Genomic DNA, 16,061 nt, shown 5'->3' with positions numbered 1-16,061 from the left:
TCCTTAATCTAAACATCTGAGACACATATTTAAAAAACCTGGAAAAGAACCAAAAATGCTATATCTGTAAAAGATAACAGAAGGAGAGCACAACACTGCAGCAACTCATCCATCTATTCCACTTCCCCAAAGTCTGTGGAACCTAACAAGAAGTCCTCTGAGATGCTGAATAGAGATTTGTTCTCATGGAATATGTGTGTAAAGCAAAACAAATATGCACTATTTTTTCAATTGCATTTCTTGATGTATGTGTGGATTTGTGTGGTTTCTCATTATTGAAAATTGTAATGCAGATTGTTTTTCAGAAACACAATACCAACCCTCTCAAGATAGACACAAAAAGCTGGAGTAACTCAGCGGGACAGTCAGCATCTCTGGAGAGAAGAAATTGCTGACCTTTCGGGTCAAAACAACATCCATTCCTTCTATCCAGAGATGCTGCCTGTCCCACTGAGTTACTCCAGCTTTTTGTGTCTATCTTCAGTTTAAACCAGCATCTGCAGTTCCTTCCTACACACCAACCCTCTCCCCCACCCCGTAATGAAGGCACTGCGTGTACTCAGCATGCCCTGTAACATGGGCAGTGAGAAACAGACATAGGCTTCAGATGAATAACCTATCGGACTGAAAAACTAGGTGCCAAATAAGGGATCTGTCTTGTCCTGGATGATATGGAGTTTGAATGTTGCTGGAGCTACACTAAGTCAGTCAAATGTCCATCATCATGCAGACGTCAGAAAGACTTTGGGAAATTGGATGGTAAATAATATACCAGAGGGTACCAGCCTCTGCCCGGTTGTTTTGTTGTGGTGGTCCAGTTAAGTTTCTGTTGAATGGTGATATCCAAGGTATTAATAGTGAGGGACTTGGCCATGGAAATATTATTGGTTTTGAAGGGTGCGTGGATAGTCTTTGAAAGCTTCAACAAGTTTGATTAGCGAAGCTATCCTGTACTGCCTGTATCCTGTTGTATTTGTAGATATCAAAAATGTTGTTTCATTAATGAAGATCCCATGCCGTTTAAATCTTAATACAGACACTCTCCATCTGATGTAAGGGTTATGTTCTGTAAACCTTTACTAAGTCAGATTTTATGTCGGAATCATCTTAAAACTAGGTAGAAACAAAGAACTGCAGATGCTGGTTAATGCACAAAACGGCACCAATTGCTGTAGTAACTCAGCAGGTTAGGCAGTATCTCAGCTCAGTTTATTGTCACGTGTACTGAGGTACAATGAAAAGCTTTTGTTGCGAGCTATCCAGTCAGCAGAAAGACAATAAATGATTACAATCTAGCCATTTACTGTGTATAGATTTTGGCAGGATAGATTGGAGGGCTCATCTAGGGAGGCTATTTGGGTGGAATTGAGAAGTGGGAAAGGTGTAGCAACACTTATAGGGGTGTATTATAGACCGCCAAACGGGGAACGAGAATTGGAAGAGCAAATATGTAAGGAGATAGCAGAGATTAGTAGTAAGCACAAGGTAGTGATTGTGGGAGATTTCAACTTTCCACACATAGACTGGGAAACACATTCCGTAAATGGGCTGGATGGGTTGGAGTTTGTAAAATGTGTGCAGGATAGTTTTTTGCAGCAATACATAGAGGTACCTACTAGAGGAGGGGCAGTGCTGGACCTCCTGTTAGGAAATGAGACTGGACAGGTGGCGGAGGTATGCGTTGGGGAGCACTTCGGGTCCAGTGATCACAATACCATTAGTTTCAATATAATTATGGAGAGGGTCAGAACTGGACCTAGGGTTGAGATTTTTGATTGGAGAAAGGCTAACTTTGATGCGATGCGAGATGATTTAAAAGGAGTGAACTGGGACATTTTGTTTTATGGGAAAGATGTAGAAGAGAAATGGAAGACATTTAAAGGGGAAATTTTAAGAGTACAGAATCTTTATGTTCCTGTTCGGTTTGAAAGGAAACAGTAAAAATTGGAAAGAGCCCTGGTTTTCAAGGGAAATTGGACATCTTGTTCGCAAAAAGAGGGAGATCTACAATAATTATAGGCAGCATGAAGTAAATGAGGTGCTTGAGGAGTATAAGGAATGTAAAAAGAATCTTAAGAAAGAAATTAGAAAAGCTAAAAGAAGATACGAGGTTGCTTTGGCAAGTAAGGTGAAAGTCAATCCAAAGGGTTTCTACAGCTATATTAATAGCAAAAGGATAAGGAGGGATAAAATTGGTCCATTGGAGAGACAGAGTGGACAGCTATCTGCAGAGCCAAAAGAGATGGGGGAGATATTGAACAATTTTTTTTCTTCGGTATTCACCAAGGAGAAGGATATTGAATTATGTGAGGTAAGGGAAACTAGTAGAGTAGCTATGGATACTATGAGGTTCAAAGTAAAAGAAGTACTGGCACTTTTGAAAAATATAAAAGTGGATAAGTCTCCAGGTCCTGACAGGATATTCCCTAGGACATTGAGGGAAGTTAGTGTAGAAATAGCCGGGGCTATGACAGAAATATTTTAAATGTCTTTAGAAACGGGAATAGTCCCTGAGGATTGGCGTACTGCGCATGTTGTTCCATTGTTTAAAAAGGGTTCTAAGAGTAAACCTAGCAATTATAGACCTGTTAGTTTGACTTCAGTGGTGGTAAAATTAATGGAAAAGATACTTAGGGGTAATATATATAAGCATCTGGATAAACAGGGTCTGATTAGGAACAGTCAACATGGATTTGTGCCTGGAAGGTAGTGTTTGACTAATCTTCTTGAATTTTTTGAAGAGGTTACTAGGGAAATTGACGAGGGTAAAGCAGTGGATGTTGTCTATATGGACTTTAGTAAGGCCTTTGACAAGGTTCCTCATGGAAGGGTGGTTAAGAAGGTTCAACTGTTGGGTATAAATGCAGGAATAGCAAGATGGATTCAACAGTGGCTGAATGGGAGAAGCCAGAGGGTAATGGTGGATGGCTGTTTATCGGGTTGGAGGCAGGTGACTAGTGGGGTGCCTCAGGGATCTGTGTTGGGTCCTTTGTTGTTTGTCATGTACATTAATGATCTGGATGAAGGTGTGGTAAATTGGATTAGTAAGTATGCAGATGATACCAAGATAGGGGGTGTTGTGGATAATGAAAAGGATTTCCAAAGTCTACAGAGTGATTTAGGCCATTTGGAAAAATGGGCTGAAAGATGGCAGATGGAGTTTAATGCTGATAAATGTGAGGTGCTACACCTTGGCAGGACAAATCAAAATAGGACGTACATGGTAAATGGTAGGGAATTGAAGAATACAGTTCAACAGAGGGATCTGGGTATAACCGTGCATAGTTCCTTGAAGGTGGAATCTCATATAGATAGGGTGGTAAAGAAAGCTTTTGGTATGCTAGCCTTTATAAATCAGAGCATGGAGTATAGAAGCTGGGATGTAATGTTAAAATTGTACAAGGCATTGGTGAGACCAAATCTGGAGTATGGTGTACAATTTTGGTCGCCCAATTATAGGAAGGATGTCAACAAAATAGAGAGAGTACAGAGGAGATTTACTAGAATGTTGCCTGGGTTTCAACAATTAAGTTACAGAGATAGGTTGAATAAGTTAGGTCTTTATTCTCGGTCTGCGCAGAAGGTTAAGGGGGGGACCTGCAATAGAGGTCTTTAAAATGATGAGAGGGATAGACAGAGTTGATCCTGGACAAGCTTTCTATTCCCTTTGAGAATGGTGGAAGATTCAAACAAGAGGACATGACTTCAGCATTAAGGGACAGAAGTTTAGGGGTAATATGAGGGGGAACTTCTTTACGCAGAGTGGTGGCGGTGTGGAATGAGCTCCCAGTGGAAGTGGTGGAGGCAGGTTCATTGGTATCATTTAAAAATAAATTGGATAGGCATATGGATGAGAAGGGAATGGAGGGTTATGGTACGAGTGCAGGCAGGTGGGGCCTAAGGGGAAAAAAGCCGGGGTTCGGCATGGACTTGTTGGGCGCGAGATGGCCTGTTTCCGTGCTGTAATTGTTATATGGAGCGTTATATGGTTATAGATACATGCTAAGGGAATAACGTTCAGTGCAAAGTAAAATAAGCAAAGTCCGATCAAGGATAGTCCGAGGGTCACCAGAGGTAGATAGTAGTTCAGCACTGCTCACTGATTGTGGTAGGATGATTCAGTTGCCCAATAAGAGCTGGGAAGAAACTGTCGCCAAATCTGGAGATGTGCGTTTTCACACTTCTATCCTTTTGCCTGATGGGATAGGGGAGAAGAGGGAGTGGCCAGGGTGTGACTCGTCCTTGATTAATGTTGCTGGCCTTGCCGAGGCAGCATGAGGTATAAATGGAGTCAATCGAAGAGAGGTTGGTTTGTGCACCGGTCTGGGCTGCATCCACGATTCGCTGCAATTTCTTGGGTTCTTGGATGGAGCTGTTCATAAAAAAAGCTGTGATGCATCCCGATAAAATGCTTTCTATAGTGCATCTGTAGAAGTTGCTGAGAGTTGTAGGGGACATGTCAAACTTCCTAAGCCTTCTAGTTGGTGTGCTTTCTTGATCGTTGCTGCAATATGGGTTGTCCAGGAGAAGTTGTTGGTGATATTGACTCCTAGCAATTTGAAGTTTTCAACCATCTCTACTTCGGCACCATCAGTGCAAACTGGGGTATGTGTACCACTTTGTTCCATGAAGCTGATCACTGTCTTCTTTGACTTGCTGACATTGAGAGAAAGGCTAGACAGGTAGACTAGACAGGTAGACAGACTGTAGTCTTTACACCAGGTTCTCGATCTCCTTCCTATACACTGTCTCATCATTATTTGATATCCGGCCCACAATGGTGGTGTTGTCTGCAAATTTGAAAATTGACAGATTTGTGCATGGCTGCAGAGTCGTGTGTGTAAAAGGAGTAAAGAAGGGGGCTAAGAACTGATACGCCCATGTTGAGGATTATCATAGAGGATGATATGTCCTCCATTCACAATGATTGGGGTCCGTTGGTCGGGAAGTCACGGATCTAGTTGCAGAGATGCGTGTTGACACCAAGACCCACGAGTTTGGTAATAGGCTTGGATGGTATAAGGGGATTAAAGACAGTGCTGTAGTCTATGAATAGGTGTCTGACGTAGGTGTCTCTCTTAACCAGGTGTTCTAGGGATGAGTGTAGGGCTGGGGCGATGGCATCGTCCGTGGACCTGTTGTCTGGAGAACATGGTTAGGTGACGTACGGGTCGGGACCCTCCTTCAGACTGAATGAGACTGCTGAGTTACACAAGCACTTTGTGTCGTTTCACCTTAAATCTAGGCAGCAATGCCATCCGTCTGCATCACCAAGCCCTTCACCTGCTGCTGCACTGCCTGGTTGAAATGGCTGTAGTTGCGGCTCACATTGTAGCTCCTGGCCGTTAATGCTTTCTGCAGGCTGCTACCATTGACAGGACGTGCTCGATCACCGTTGGGCTCATTCCCCTCTCACCAGCTGCCACTTCTCCCTGGTAGCCATCATTTTATTCCATCATGGAACATGTTGGCGACTCAGGAGGAGGAGGCAGCTGGAGGGGAAGTTGAGAAGTGGATAAAGCGATGGCCGACAGATACAACCGGTAGCTGGTGAGAGGGGATGGAGCTCTACGGTGACCGAGCGTATACTGAACAAAGCACTTTGGGCCAGGGACTACAATGCGAGCCACAACAACAGCCACATCAACAAAATGGTGTGGCAACTGGTGAAAAAGGGCTTGCTAGTGCACTTTGTAGATGTCAGCAACTCAGCTGGAAGTTGCTATCCACCAACTCCCTCGTTCTCCCTTGCCTTCCCAGTGTTGCACTGAAAGTGGCTGAAACAGGAAAAACAGCGAGCTCGGTTGACGCTTTTATATCGATGAAGCGGATGGGAAGCCCTCACCATCTTCTCGTTGCATTAACACAGGTCATACAGGAAACGGGACCACCTATTGTGAATTGTTTACATAAGTCCGCGTTTACATAACTCGCTTATTATGCAAGTCAGGGGGTGCCTGCAATGACAACAGTCAGTTCCAGCGTTATGTCCAGAATTAATTGATGTGGGGTAGATTTTGACTCTATGTCTGAGAACGTAATTTAGCAGTGTGGATCATCTTTTCCCTATCAAATTCATTCAAGTTCTATTGATTGCACAAGATTATTTTTCTCCGTAATAATTTTTGTTCTTGCATTTCAACACAAAAATCTGTTGGCATCTTTATTTCACTATATCTTATTGGAAAGTTTCTTGCGACATCCTTTTGTTTTGTGAGAAACATTGCCACCTTCTGGCAATGGTTTTCTCCACAACTAAGATTCTCAAATAGTTCCTGAGCATAACCTATTGTATATATATAGGTATATAGGTTCTTTATTGTCATTATAACATGTAAACATGTACAACGAAATTAAAAATGCCAACCAGTCAGTGCACCATTCACACATTATCTAAAAGCTAACGATACGTAAAAGAGAAATATCTAAAATAAACAACTAAAATAAATAACATGAAAAAAACAAGCATAAACACACAACCATACATTCTCTGTCGATTGCACAATCCCTTTGGTATGTAGCGCACCTGCGCTCATTTGGTGGCTACATTAAGTGTAGTTATTGCTGTGGGATAAAAACTGTTTTTGAGTCTGTTTGTCCTTGTCCTCATTGATCTGAACCGTCTGCCTGACAGCAACAGTTCAAACAGGGAGTGTCCGGGGTGGGAAATGTCCTTTATAATGTTCTAGGATTTCTTGAGACAGTGGGAACTGTGTAGGTCCTCCAAGGTGAGGAGAGGACAGCCGACAATATTGACTGTTTTCCTGTGGCCATTATTTGCAATTTCGTAATTATCTTATTCAGGCTTTTACAATTGTTATTACCTGCCTGTTTAAGCATTATACCGTAACTACTTCAAGTATTTTGATGACATTTTAAAAATATTGCAATATCCAATATCGTCTTTCTGGCTGGGCAATATGTGAAAACAGTTACATTCAGATAACTAATGCTTTAGTACTATGAACAAGGATATTACAGCTGCCAGTTTTACTCACTATTTACTTTCCTTATGCATTTACAATTAAATCACACATTGGATCAAAACATTATTAGTAGCATACCTGTCTTTAATAGCATTTCCTGCTTTTTTCTCTCGGGTCTTGTTATGAACATGACGAGCAAGTGAAATTAACATTCCTCTGAGGGTCAGACCAATTTAAAAAGCATTAACACTTAATACTTGAAAAATCTTGCTTCCTACAGATTCCTCATAATTAATGTGATGATAAAACAATTACTTTCTAATGCTACTGTTGTAAAATCGCTTCCTGTATCATGCAATAATTCTATTTTAAATAAAGTTTACTAATAAAATACAATTAATTTGACAATCAAATAAGAAATACAATTAATTAATAATTAATTGGTCCCCTTCAGTCCACATGTTATCATAAATCCATATTTGTATTCTTTGATATATATATATATATATATATATATATATATATATATATATATATATGAACATAATTGTTATCTTTAGATGTGAATATACATTTAAATTCAAGTTTGTAACTTTCATAGCTAACCACACTTACCGCGGAGGCCTTTTCCTGTGCATCAATACTAGCCAGAAGATTTTGTACTTTTTCATGGATTCTATCCCATGCAGGGTGACTCACTGGATCGAAATAAAGCCTATTTAACAAACAGAAAAAACCATCTGAACAACAAACTGAGAGAAGCACACCATCACTGGTCTTCTTTGCAATGAATAAATTAAGAGAAATGTCTCAACAGAGAACACAACATAGATTTTCCTTGGCAAAGATTACATTTATTCAGTAATAATTCCATAGTAAACTTAACCTGTTCCCAGAGAAGAATCCCGCCCAATGGGAACAGAGTCTGAAATAAAGTTGCAAGTTTGTATTTACATGGTGCTATCACAGTTATATCATATACACAGGAAAACTGATTGTAACTATTTTTGCTGGGAGATATTTTAGGTGTCTAAAAATCACTCACACTGTTAAATTAAATACATCATGCCAACTGCCTACATTCCTTTTTTTGAAGAATATAAAAGTAACTGATGATATAAACTTTAAGCATATTTTTTATTCATCATCAATTCAAATCTCTTTTATTCATCATCAATTCAAAGTAATGTATTGAAACTGGTAGCGTAGCTTTTGATTATCTTGCCACTACTATTTTTCAAGCAGAAATTGCTTAAGATCAAAGTAAAATGAAACAGCAAGAAAAGTAGGAAATCTATTGCGAGCTTAGTTGCATTGATGATATATTTGATTTTATGCAAGAAATTTGTGAGTTTATAGACTGACGTGTTTAAACTCTGTTGATATTAAACTCTGTTGAAACTCTTTCTGATGAAAGATTGAATTAACGTCGTAACTGCACTTTCAGGAATATGGAAAAGTTTGTGTTAGAAATGTAGTGCAATTTGAAAAAACAGGCATTCGGGAGGTGAACTGCTGTTGAATGTGCCTGGTTATGTGGCCTGAGAGACTATATTATTGCAGCTGGATCATGATAATAATTGGTCAGATAAACTGTTTCATGTTGGTTTAGATGGCGCCAGAAAATTGGGCTGATCATAATGCATTTGAAAAGGCTGTCGGTAACACTGTAAACAAGTGTACTTCTACTTCAGACAGAAACAAAGCTTTTGGACCAGCATGGGGAAATGGGGAAAATGCATGGGGAAATTGGAAGATCAACACTGGGATTCTCCACTCTCATTTTGTAGATCTCAGTCTTGGTGCTGGACATTCTGTAGATCTCAGTCTTGGTGTTGGACATTCTGTAGATCTCATTCTTGGTGTTGGAAGAGAGAAACCAAAAGTGGAAGTCTTCCTCGAATATCTGTCACTTTCTTCCCCATCAATACTGCTGGCGTTGTAACCCTAATATGGATAGGAAATAAACTGGGGACTCAGCAAAAGCAAACTGCTGGTGGAACCTAGTAGGTCAAGCTATATCTGTGGAGGCAAAGAAATGTTAAAGTTTTGGGTTAAGATCCTGTACCAGAACTGAGAGTGGAGGGGGGTGAGTGAGGTGGAGGAGTGTGGCAGGGGCTGGCAGGTGATGGATCTAGGTGAGGTATAGGATCTTGGGCCGAGGAGCCAGTAGGGGTTGAGTTTCAAGATAAAGGCTGGTGGGTGATAGGTGGAAACACATAGGGAAGAAGATTAGGGGGATGGTGTTAGGAGTGGGGAGAGGAAGGGGAAGATAGAGATAGAGGCAGCAAGATGATAAATAGAGACAAGCAAGATTGCAGATGTTGGAATCTTGTAAAAAAAAAGTGCCTGAGGAACTCAGTCAGACAGGCAGCATCTCTGGAGGGAAGTCTATGGAGGGAGAGTCTGAAGAAGGGTTCCAACACGATAATTTATCCATTTCCCTCCACAAATGCTGCCTAATGCACTGTGTCCCTCCAGCACTTTTTAATTTTACTTAGAGTTAATATGGAAGCAGGAGGGATTGATGATGGGCAGAGGAATTGAGATGAGAGAGGGATAGGAAGAGTATACCAAGGGAAGAAATCAAGGTGGATAGGTACATGGATGATGGGCAGATGGAGCCAGGTGGCCAAGGGTGATGAATTTGGGAGGGGGGAAAGATTGGATAAGGTGAACAAAGGGATAGTGACCCAGGTGGACCAATAGGAATGGGACAGGTAAGCTGGGGTGTAGATGAACTTGCATCATATCTTTGGGTATCAGGCTGCTTGTGGAATATAAAGTTGTGTTTTACTGGAGTGGAAAAGACCAGGGACTGACAGGTGGTGTGGTTGTGGGCAGGAGAGTTGACATGACATGCGACAGGAATGTGGGTGCAGGCTCTTCATGCCATCACTACAGCTCACAACCCCACCATTTGTATTAGGTGGATGAAAAATGGTACAGCTGGCATTGTTCACGACAGGGAAGGGAAAATAGTCAGGGAAAATAGTCATGCAGGAAAATGGCAACAGAAGATTAACTTGTCTTCATTCCTATGATTTCCTGCCTAACCTCAGATGAAAACATACAATAGATTCCTATGCATTATATGTAATCTTTATTTTTTTTGTGATGGCCTTCAATCTACCCTCTTTTACCATTACAAAATTATTCTACATTCAAGTGGATTACTCTGTAGTTAACTGAGATCCCCGCTCTTGTATGAACCATGTACACTCAACTATAGTTGCTCCTTCTCTTGACCTTTATTTGTTCTCAATGTCCTCACTCCAAATACTTTCATAACATTGCCTCCCTTTATTTCCACGCCACATCCAGACAAATTAATTAGGATCATATGGCACTGAAACAGGCCCTTTCATCCCATCTCATGCATGCCAATGGTAATGCTTCTCTAATCTAATTCTATTTGCCTGCATTAGCCCCTTATCCTTCTATACCTTTCCTATCCAAGTACCTGTCCAAGTGATTTTTTAAAGTTGTAATTGGATCTGCCTCTCCCACCTCCTCATGCTCCTGCACAATCTCTGGTCTTCATATCTAAATTTGTGAGTACCCGCTTACTATTCCATCATGAATTACAAAATTTTCATGATCAGGTCTGATTTTCTGGAAACTATCCAAAACTGAATTTACCTACTTTTCTTTTACATAATTAAAAAGCAATTATGAATTGAAATATTAGGTCACCATTCCTAATTCCTTCATTGTTGCCCATTACTTTCTGCATATATTGTGCATTGATATTCTTTCTTCTCCTCTATAAAATGAAATATTAGTTGATGTAAAAATAAGTTAGTCATAGGTTATTTGTGTTCGGATATTGAAAAGCAATAAAGCTGTAGATGCTGAAAATGTGAAATACAGAAAATGCCAAATAAATTTAGCAACAGGCTGTGGGCCGATGTGCGTTTTCGTTTAAGTTTGTGACCCAAATCAGGTAACTACCTGAATCTTTAACATATTGTGTAAAAATATTATAGAAATCACACCTGAAACTCGTCAAGACCAAAATATGCGAAAAACCTGAAATTTCCCGAGAAGTAATTGTCCAATCAATGCACGTTTGACATTGCGTCGGACGCCAATTGACCAATCACGCGCTTTGTTTCATGGCAGCTAGGTAGGGAGCACTCTAGGATCATGGCTGCCTCCTAATTACATCAAAACAATAGCAAGGTTTCGAAGGAATAAAGGTAATGTTAACCTTGCTGATAATTTTGTTTTACAATTGATTTATCTTTGTAAAGTTATGATGTGAACAAATAAAAATGATAAATAAAAATGTAGAGCTAGGGTTAGGATTAGGGTCGGTCGGTCAGTAGGCCGATTGGTAGGCCGGTCGGATACTGTGAAGGATCGGTCAGGCTGTCGGTAGGCCGGTGAGTGCTGTGAAGGGTCGGTCAGGCAGTCGGGCCGCCGGTCAGTGCTGCGAGGCGTCGGTCGGGCCGGCCCATGGATGCTGCAAGGGGTCGGTCGGGCTGGCCCGTGGATACTGTGAAGGGTCGGTCGGGCTGTCGGTAGGCCGCTGTTGCAGCGAGCAGACGGACTGACGGAGCCGGCGCTATGGGTGTGCTGAAGGCGGTCCGGGCGGTGTGCAGGGCAGTGCTGCTCCCCACCATCGTCACCAAAGATCATCTCTTGCTCTAGTATCTTTGATCATCACCATGATGATCCAGAAGGGCAAGCTGGTCGAGGTGGACTATGACTTCCTTCTCAATTATATTTTATCTAAATCTGTGTAAAGTTTCAAGACATGGGTCACAATAGTTAAATTCTAGACACATATTCGATGCTCGGCCCACAGCGTACAAGTTCGGAAGTAGCTGACGTTGGTCCATAGAGGTATCTCTTTCCATTGATGCTATCTGACCTGCTGAGTATTTTATGGGGTTTTTTGCAAGAATGTTATGATTTACATTTTTGATTAATTGAACTACTCTGCAAAAATAATCTTCTTGCGAATGAAACTTAATCCAAAGAAATAGTTAGATCTCAAGCCGGGTGTTGAGCCGCCAGTCTGCCAGGCCCTGAGCTCCATTTGGTGGGTGGTAGAGCAGGCATCCAGAGATGGCATGGTTGGCTGTTTGTTGACAAAAAATAAATCACACAGTTGTAACTACAATAATTACCTGTTCATATTGCTGGGTGCTTTTCTTTGTGAACAGATAGAGGGTGAGGAATGAACATTTGAATTATCTCTTAAAGTTGAATCCATTGGATAACTAATAAGATCCTCTGTATCTTTAGACAGTTCTTCCCAACTAACAGGTTCTCTGAAACTTGAACTCTTTAGGATTCAGAAAGATACAAGCATTATTTATTTTATTAATGAAAAATTAAATTCAACATTGCCATATAAAGGTTTCTTCCAAAAGCCCTGTCCCACTGTGCGAGTTCATCCAAGAGCTCTCCCGATTGAAAAAAAAATCAAACTCGTGGTAAGCACGTGGAATGAACGTAGCGGGTACGTCGGAGCTCGGGACTTCTCTTAGCGCTATCGGCAGGTACTCGGGAAGCGTGGAAACTCGTTATAGGACACCAGGTCCTACTACGGTAAACTCACAAGCTACTACGGTATAACCACGTGTTAAAAAGTATCAAATTTTTACATCCCGAGTATATTTCACTCGTGGACATTTTTCATCATGTTGAAAAATCTTCACGAGTTACCACATTTCTAGAGTACCTGCTGTTAGTGCTAAGAGACGTCCCGAGCTCCGACATACCCACTACGTTCATTCTACGTGCTTACCACGAGTGATTTTTTTTTTAAACTCGGGCGAGCTCTTGGGTGAACTCGCACTGTGGGACAGGGCTTTAACATTTTACATATTCTAATGCACTCAGGGAAAAATAAAACACGTTTAAACTTTGCAGATTTATTTTACTAATTATAACCATATAACCATATAACAATTACAGCACGGAAACAGGCCATCTCGGCCCTACAAGTCCGTGCCGAACACTTATTTTCCCCTAGTCCCATCTACCTGCACTCAGACCATAACCCTCCATTCCTTTCCCATCCATATACCTATCCAATTTATTTTTAAATGATAAAATCGAACCTGCCTCCACCACTTCCACTGGAAACATAGAAACATAGAAATTAGGTGCAGGAGTAGGCCATTCGGCCCTTCGAGCCTGCACCGCCATTCAATATGATCATGGCTGATCATCCAACTCAGTATCCCGTACCTGCCTTCTCTCCATACCCCCTGATCCCCTTAGCCACAAGGGCCACATCTAACTCCCTCTTAATATAGCCAATGAACTGGCCTCAACTACCCTCTGTGGCAGAGAGTTCCAGAGATTTCAGAGATTCACCACTCTCATTCCACACAGCTAACACTCTCTGAGTAAAGAAGTTCCCCCTCACGTTACCCCTAAACTTCTGTCCCTTAATTCTGAAGTCATGTCCTCTTGTTTGAATCTTCCCTACTCTCAATGGGAAAAGCTTATCCACGTCAACTCTGTCTATGTCTCATGCATTCTGTGTGGAACCAAGAGACCATGCTGCAGTACCTCTACGATATGACTAAAGACATCACTGGGCAAAAGAATTTTGGTGATGCCCAGAATTTATAGTGTTAGAGTCATACAGCGTGGAAATAGGTCCTCTGGCCCAACATGCTCATGCCAATCAATATGCTCCATTTACACTAGTCCCAAATGTCTGTGTTTGGCCCAAATCTAAACCTGTTCTATCCATGTACCTGTCCAAATGTTTTTTTAAACACGTGATACTACCTGCCTCCACTACCTCCTCTGGCAGTTCGTTCCATATACCTAATACCCTTGGTGTAAAAAAGTTGCCTCTCAGGTTCCGATTGAAACTCATCCCTTCACATTTCAACTGCCGTCTCCTGAACGCTGATAATTTCTCCAGTTTTGATCATCAACTAATTATAGTTGGTCTAATCTGTCCACTTTTAATTGTTCTTATGTATCGCCCACCAAAAATGCATAAGGGTCACCCAATTTGCTGATCTTATCGCTAGCTTGTTGCCCAAATTTGACTGGGTCCTGATTCTTGGTGACTTTAACATTCATATCTGCTGTCCCACTAAGCCTCTTGTGAGTGAATTTATGAACCTGGTTGAGTCCTTCAATCTGACTCTACTTACGACTGGACACACGCACAAGCTTGGCCATTCACTCGACCTGGTGATTTCGTCTGGTCTCCCAAATTTGTAATACAGAAATTATTGATGCCTGTCTGATCATAGTGCAATTATATTTGATGCATCTCTGCCTTTCTCACCCTCAAAATCTCATCTCCCTGCTCGCTACTCCCGCTACGTAAACTCTTCGACTGCCAGTATTTTCTCTGAGGCTCTCATAGCCACTCCCGACATCTGCACCATCGAGGCGTCTCCCCACCATCTCAGCACTGACGACCTAATTTCTTTATTCAACACCACTTGCTCTTCCATCCTGGATTCTGTTGCTCCTCTTAAAATGAAAAAGCCTAAGCATAAAGGCTGGCCCTGGCTCAATGATACCACCCTAAGAAGAGAGTGCTGAAAATCAGAATGGAAGTTTAAATCTGCTTCAAATTTCCTTTGAACTTATGAGAAACAATCTTCTCAAATACCAGGAAGCAATAAAGTCTGCGAGAACACAATACTTTTCCGACCTCATTTCCAAAAGCCCATAACTCAAAGGTCCTTTTTAGTACCATTACCTCTATCATATGTCCTTCCCCCAATACCAGCTTAGCTGAGTCCCCTGCTAAATACAAAGAATTGACTACATTCTTCATCAGCAAAGTTAAGAACATCAGAATGAATATTTCCTCTCCCATCCGTGACCTAGCTGTCTCACTGGTCTGTTCCTCTAAATTAGACTGTTTCCAACCCGTTACTCTACCCTCCCTAGTAAAGCTGGTCACCACAATGAAACCTGCAACCTGCCTCCTCGACGTTGTCCCCACTGCCCTTCTGAAGTATGTCATTGCAATAGCCGGTCCCAGCATCCTCGCCATCATCAACAGTTCTCTGGCCACTGGCACTGTTCCTACCTGCTTCAAGCACGCGGTGGTCCAGCCCCTCCTGAAAAACCTAACCTAGACTCCACCTTGCCTAGCAATTACAGACCTATTTCCAAACTGCCTTTCCTTTCAAAAGTCCATGAAAAGGTAATTTTAAATCAACTTATGCACTACCTACACCGAAATACCATCCTGGAAACTTTCTAATCAGGTTTCAGGGCCCACCACAGCACTGTCTGCCTTGTTGAAGGTTCATAACAACCTACTTCTCACCATTGACTCTGGCGATGGTGTAATCCTGCCCCTTCACGACCTCAGCACTTGATACAGTCGACCATGCCATCCTAATTGACGGTCTCTGGTACGGGGTTGGTGTTGATGACACTGCCCTGAGCTGGTTTGTCTCCTACCTCAAAGATAGGAGTTTCTCTACAAACATAGGTAACTCTTTCTCCTCCCCAGCTAGCCTTTGCTGCTGGGTTCCACAAGGCTCCATCCTAGGCCCCTTCTCTTCTCCCTGTATATGCTACGCTTAGCCCAAGTCATTCAAAGGCACGGCATTTCTTTCCACTGCTATGCAGGCGATACACAACTCTATCTCCCCCTGAAACCCAACAACCGATCAAATCTACTCAGCCTTATCCACTGCCTCGTGGATATAAAGTGTTGGGTGGCCCAGAACTTCCTCCAACTAAACGAGAGTAAGCCTGAACTCATCCTACTCGGCCCCTCGGACTCAATCAAAACGATAGCAGGCTGCCTTGGAAGCCTTACCCCATTACTCAAACCTCACGTCAAAAACCTTGGAGTGATATTTGACTCCCGTTGAAATTTGGCAAACAAGTCAATGCCGTGGTAAAAGCGAGCTTCTTCCAGCTTCGGACGATAGCAAAAATAAAACCTTTACTCCAATTTGACGACCTCGAAAAGATCATCCACTCATTTATCTCCTCCTGCCTTGATTACTGCAACTCCCTTTACACTGGCATCAGCCAATCATCTCTGTCCCGCCTGCAATTGGTCCAAAACGCCGCAGCGAGACTCCTGATGGGCACCCGAAAAAGGGACCACATCGCCCCCATTCTGGCCTCTCTCCACTGGCTCCCAGTGTGGTTCCGAAACAATTTCAAGCT

At 42.0% G+C, this 16,061-nt stretch overlaps 1 protein-coding gene across 4 annotated transcripts in view; it reads right to left on the bottom strand.

Annotated features, from left to right (window-relative positions):
• Nucleotides 1-16,061, bottom strand: part of LOC129695648 (spermatogenesis-associated protein 6-like) — an 83,698-nt gene that overhangs the window by 11,505 nt on the left and 56,132 nt on the right. For 3 of the 4 annotated variants that reach the window (XM_055632795.1, XM_055632794.1, XM_055632797.1), the window contains exons 11-13: nucleotides 12,065-12,222; nucleotides 7,542-7,641; nucleotides 7,065-7,142 (exon numbers count right to left, since the gene is read on the bottom strand). In XM_055632795.1, the coding sequence (XP_055488770.1) occupies nucleotides 7,107-7,142; nucleotides 7,542-7,641; nucleotides 12,065-12,222 (294 nt within the window). In that variant the 3' untranslated portion in view covers nucleotides 7,065-7,106. Of the gene's footprint in view, nucleotides 1-4,741; nucleotides 4,791-7,064; nucleotides 7,143-7,541; nucleotides 7,642-12,064; nucleotides 12,223-16,061 lie in introns of those variants that run through there. The other variant, XM_055632796.1, reaches the window with a different exon arrangement.

This window comes from Leucoraja erinacea, chromosome 3 (genome assembly GCF_028641065.1).
Source record: "Leucoraja erinacea ecotype New England chromosome 3, Leri_hhj_1, whole genome shotgun sequence".
Classification (NCBI taxonomy): domain Eukaryota; kingdom Metazoa; phylum Chordata; class Chondrichthyes; order Rajiformes; family Rajidae; genus Leucoraja; species Leucoraja erinaceus.
This window is presented reverse-complemented; position numbering and strand designations above follow the sequence as displayed.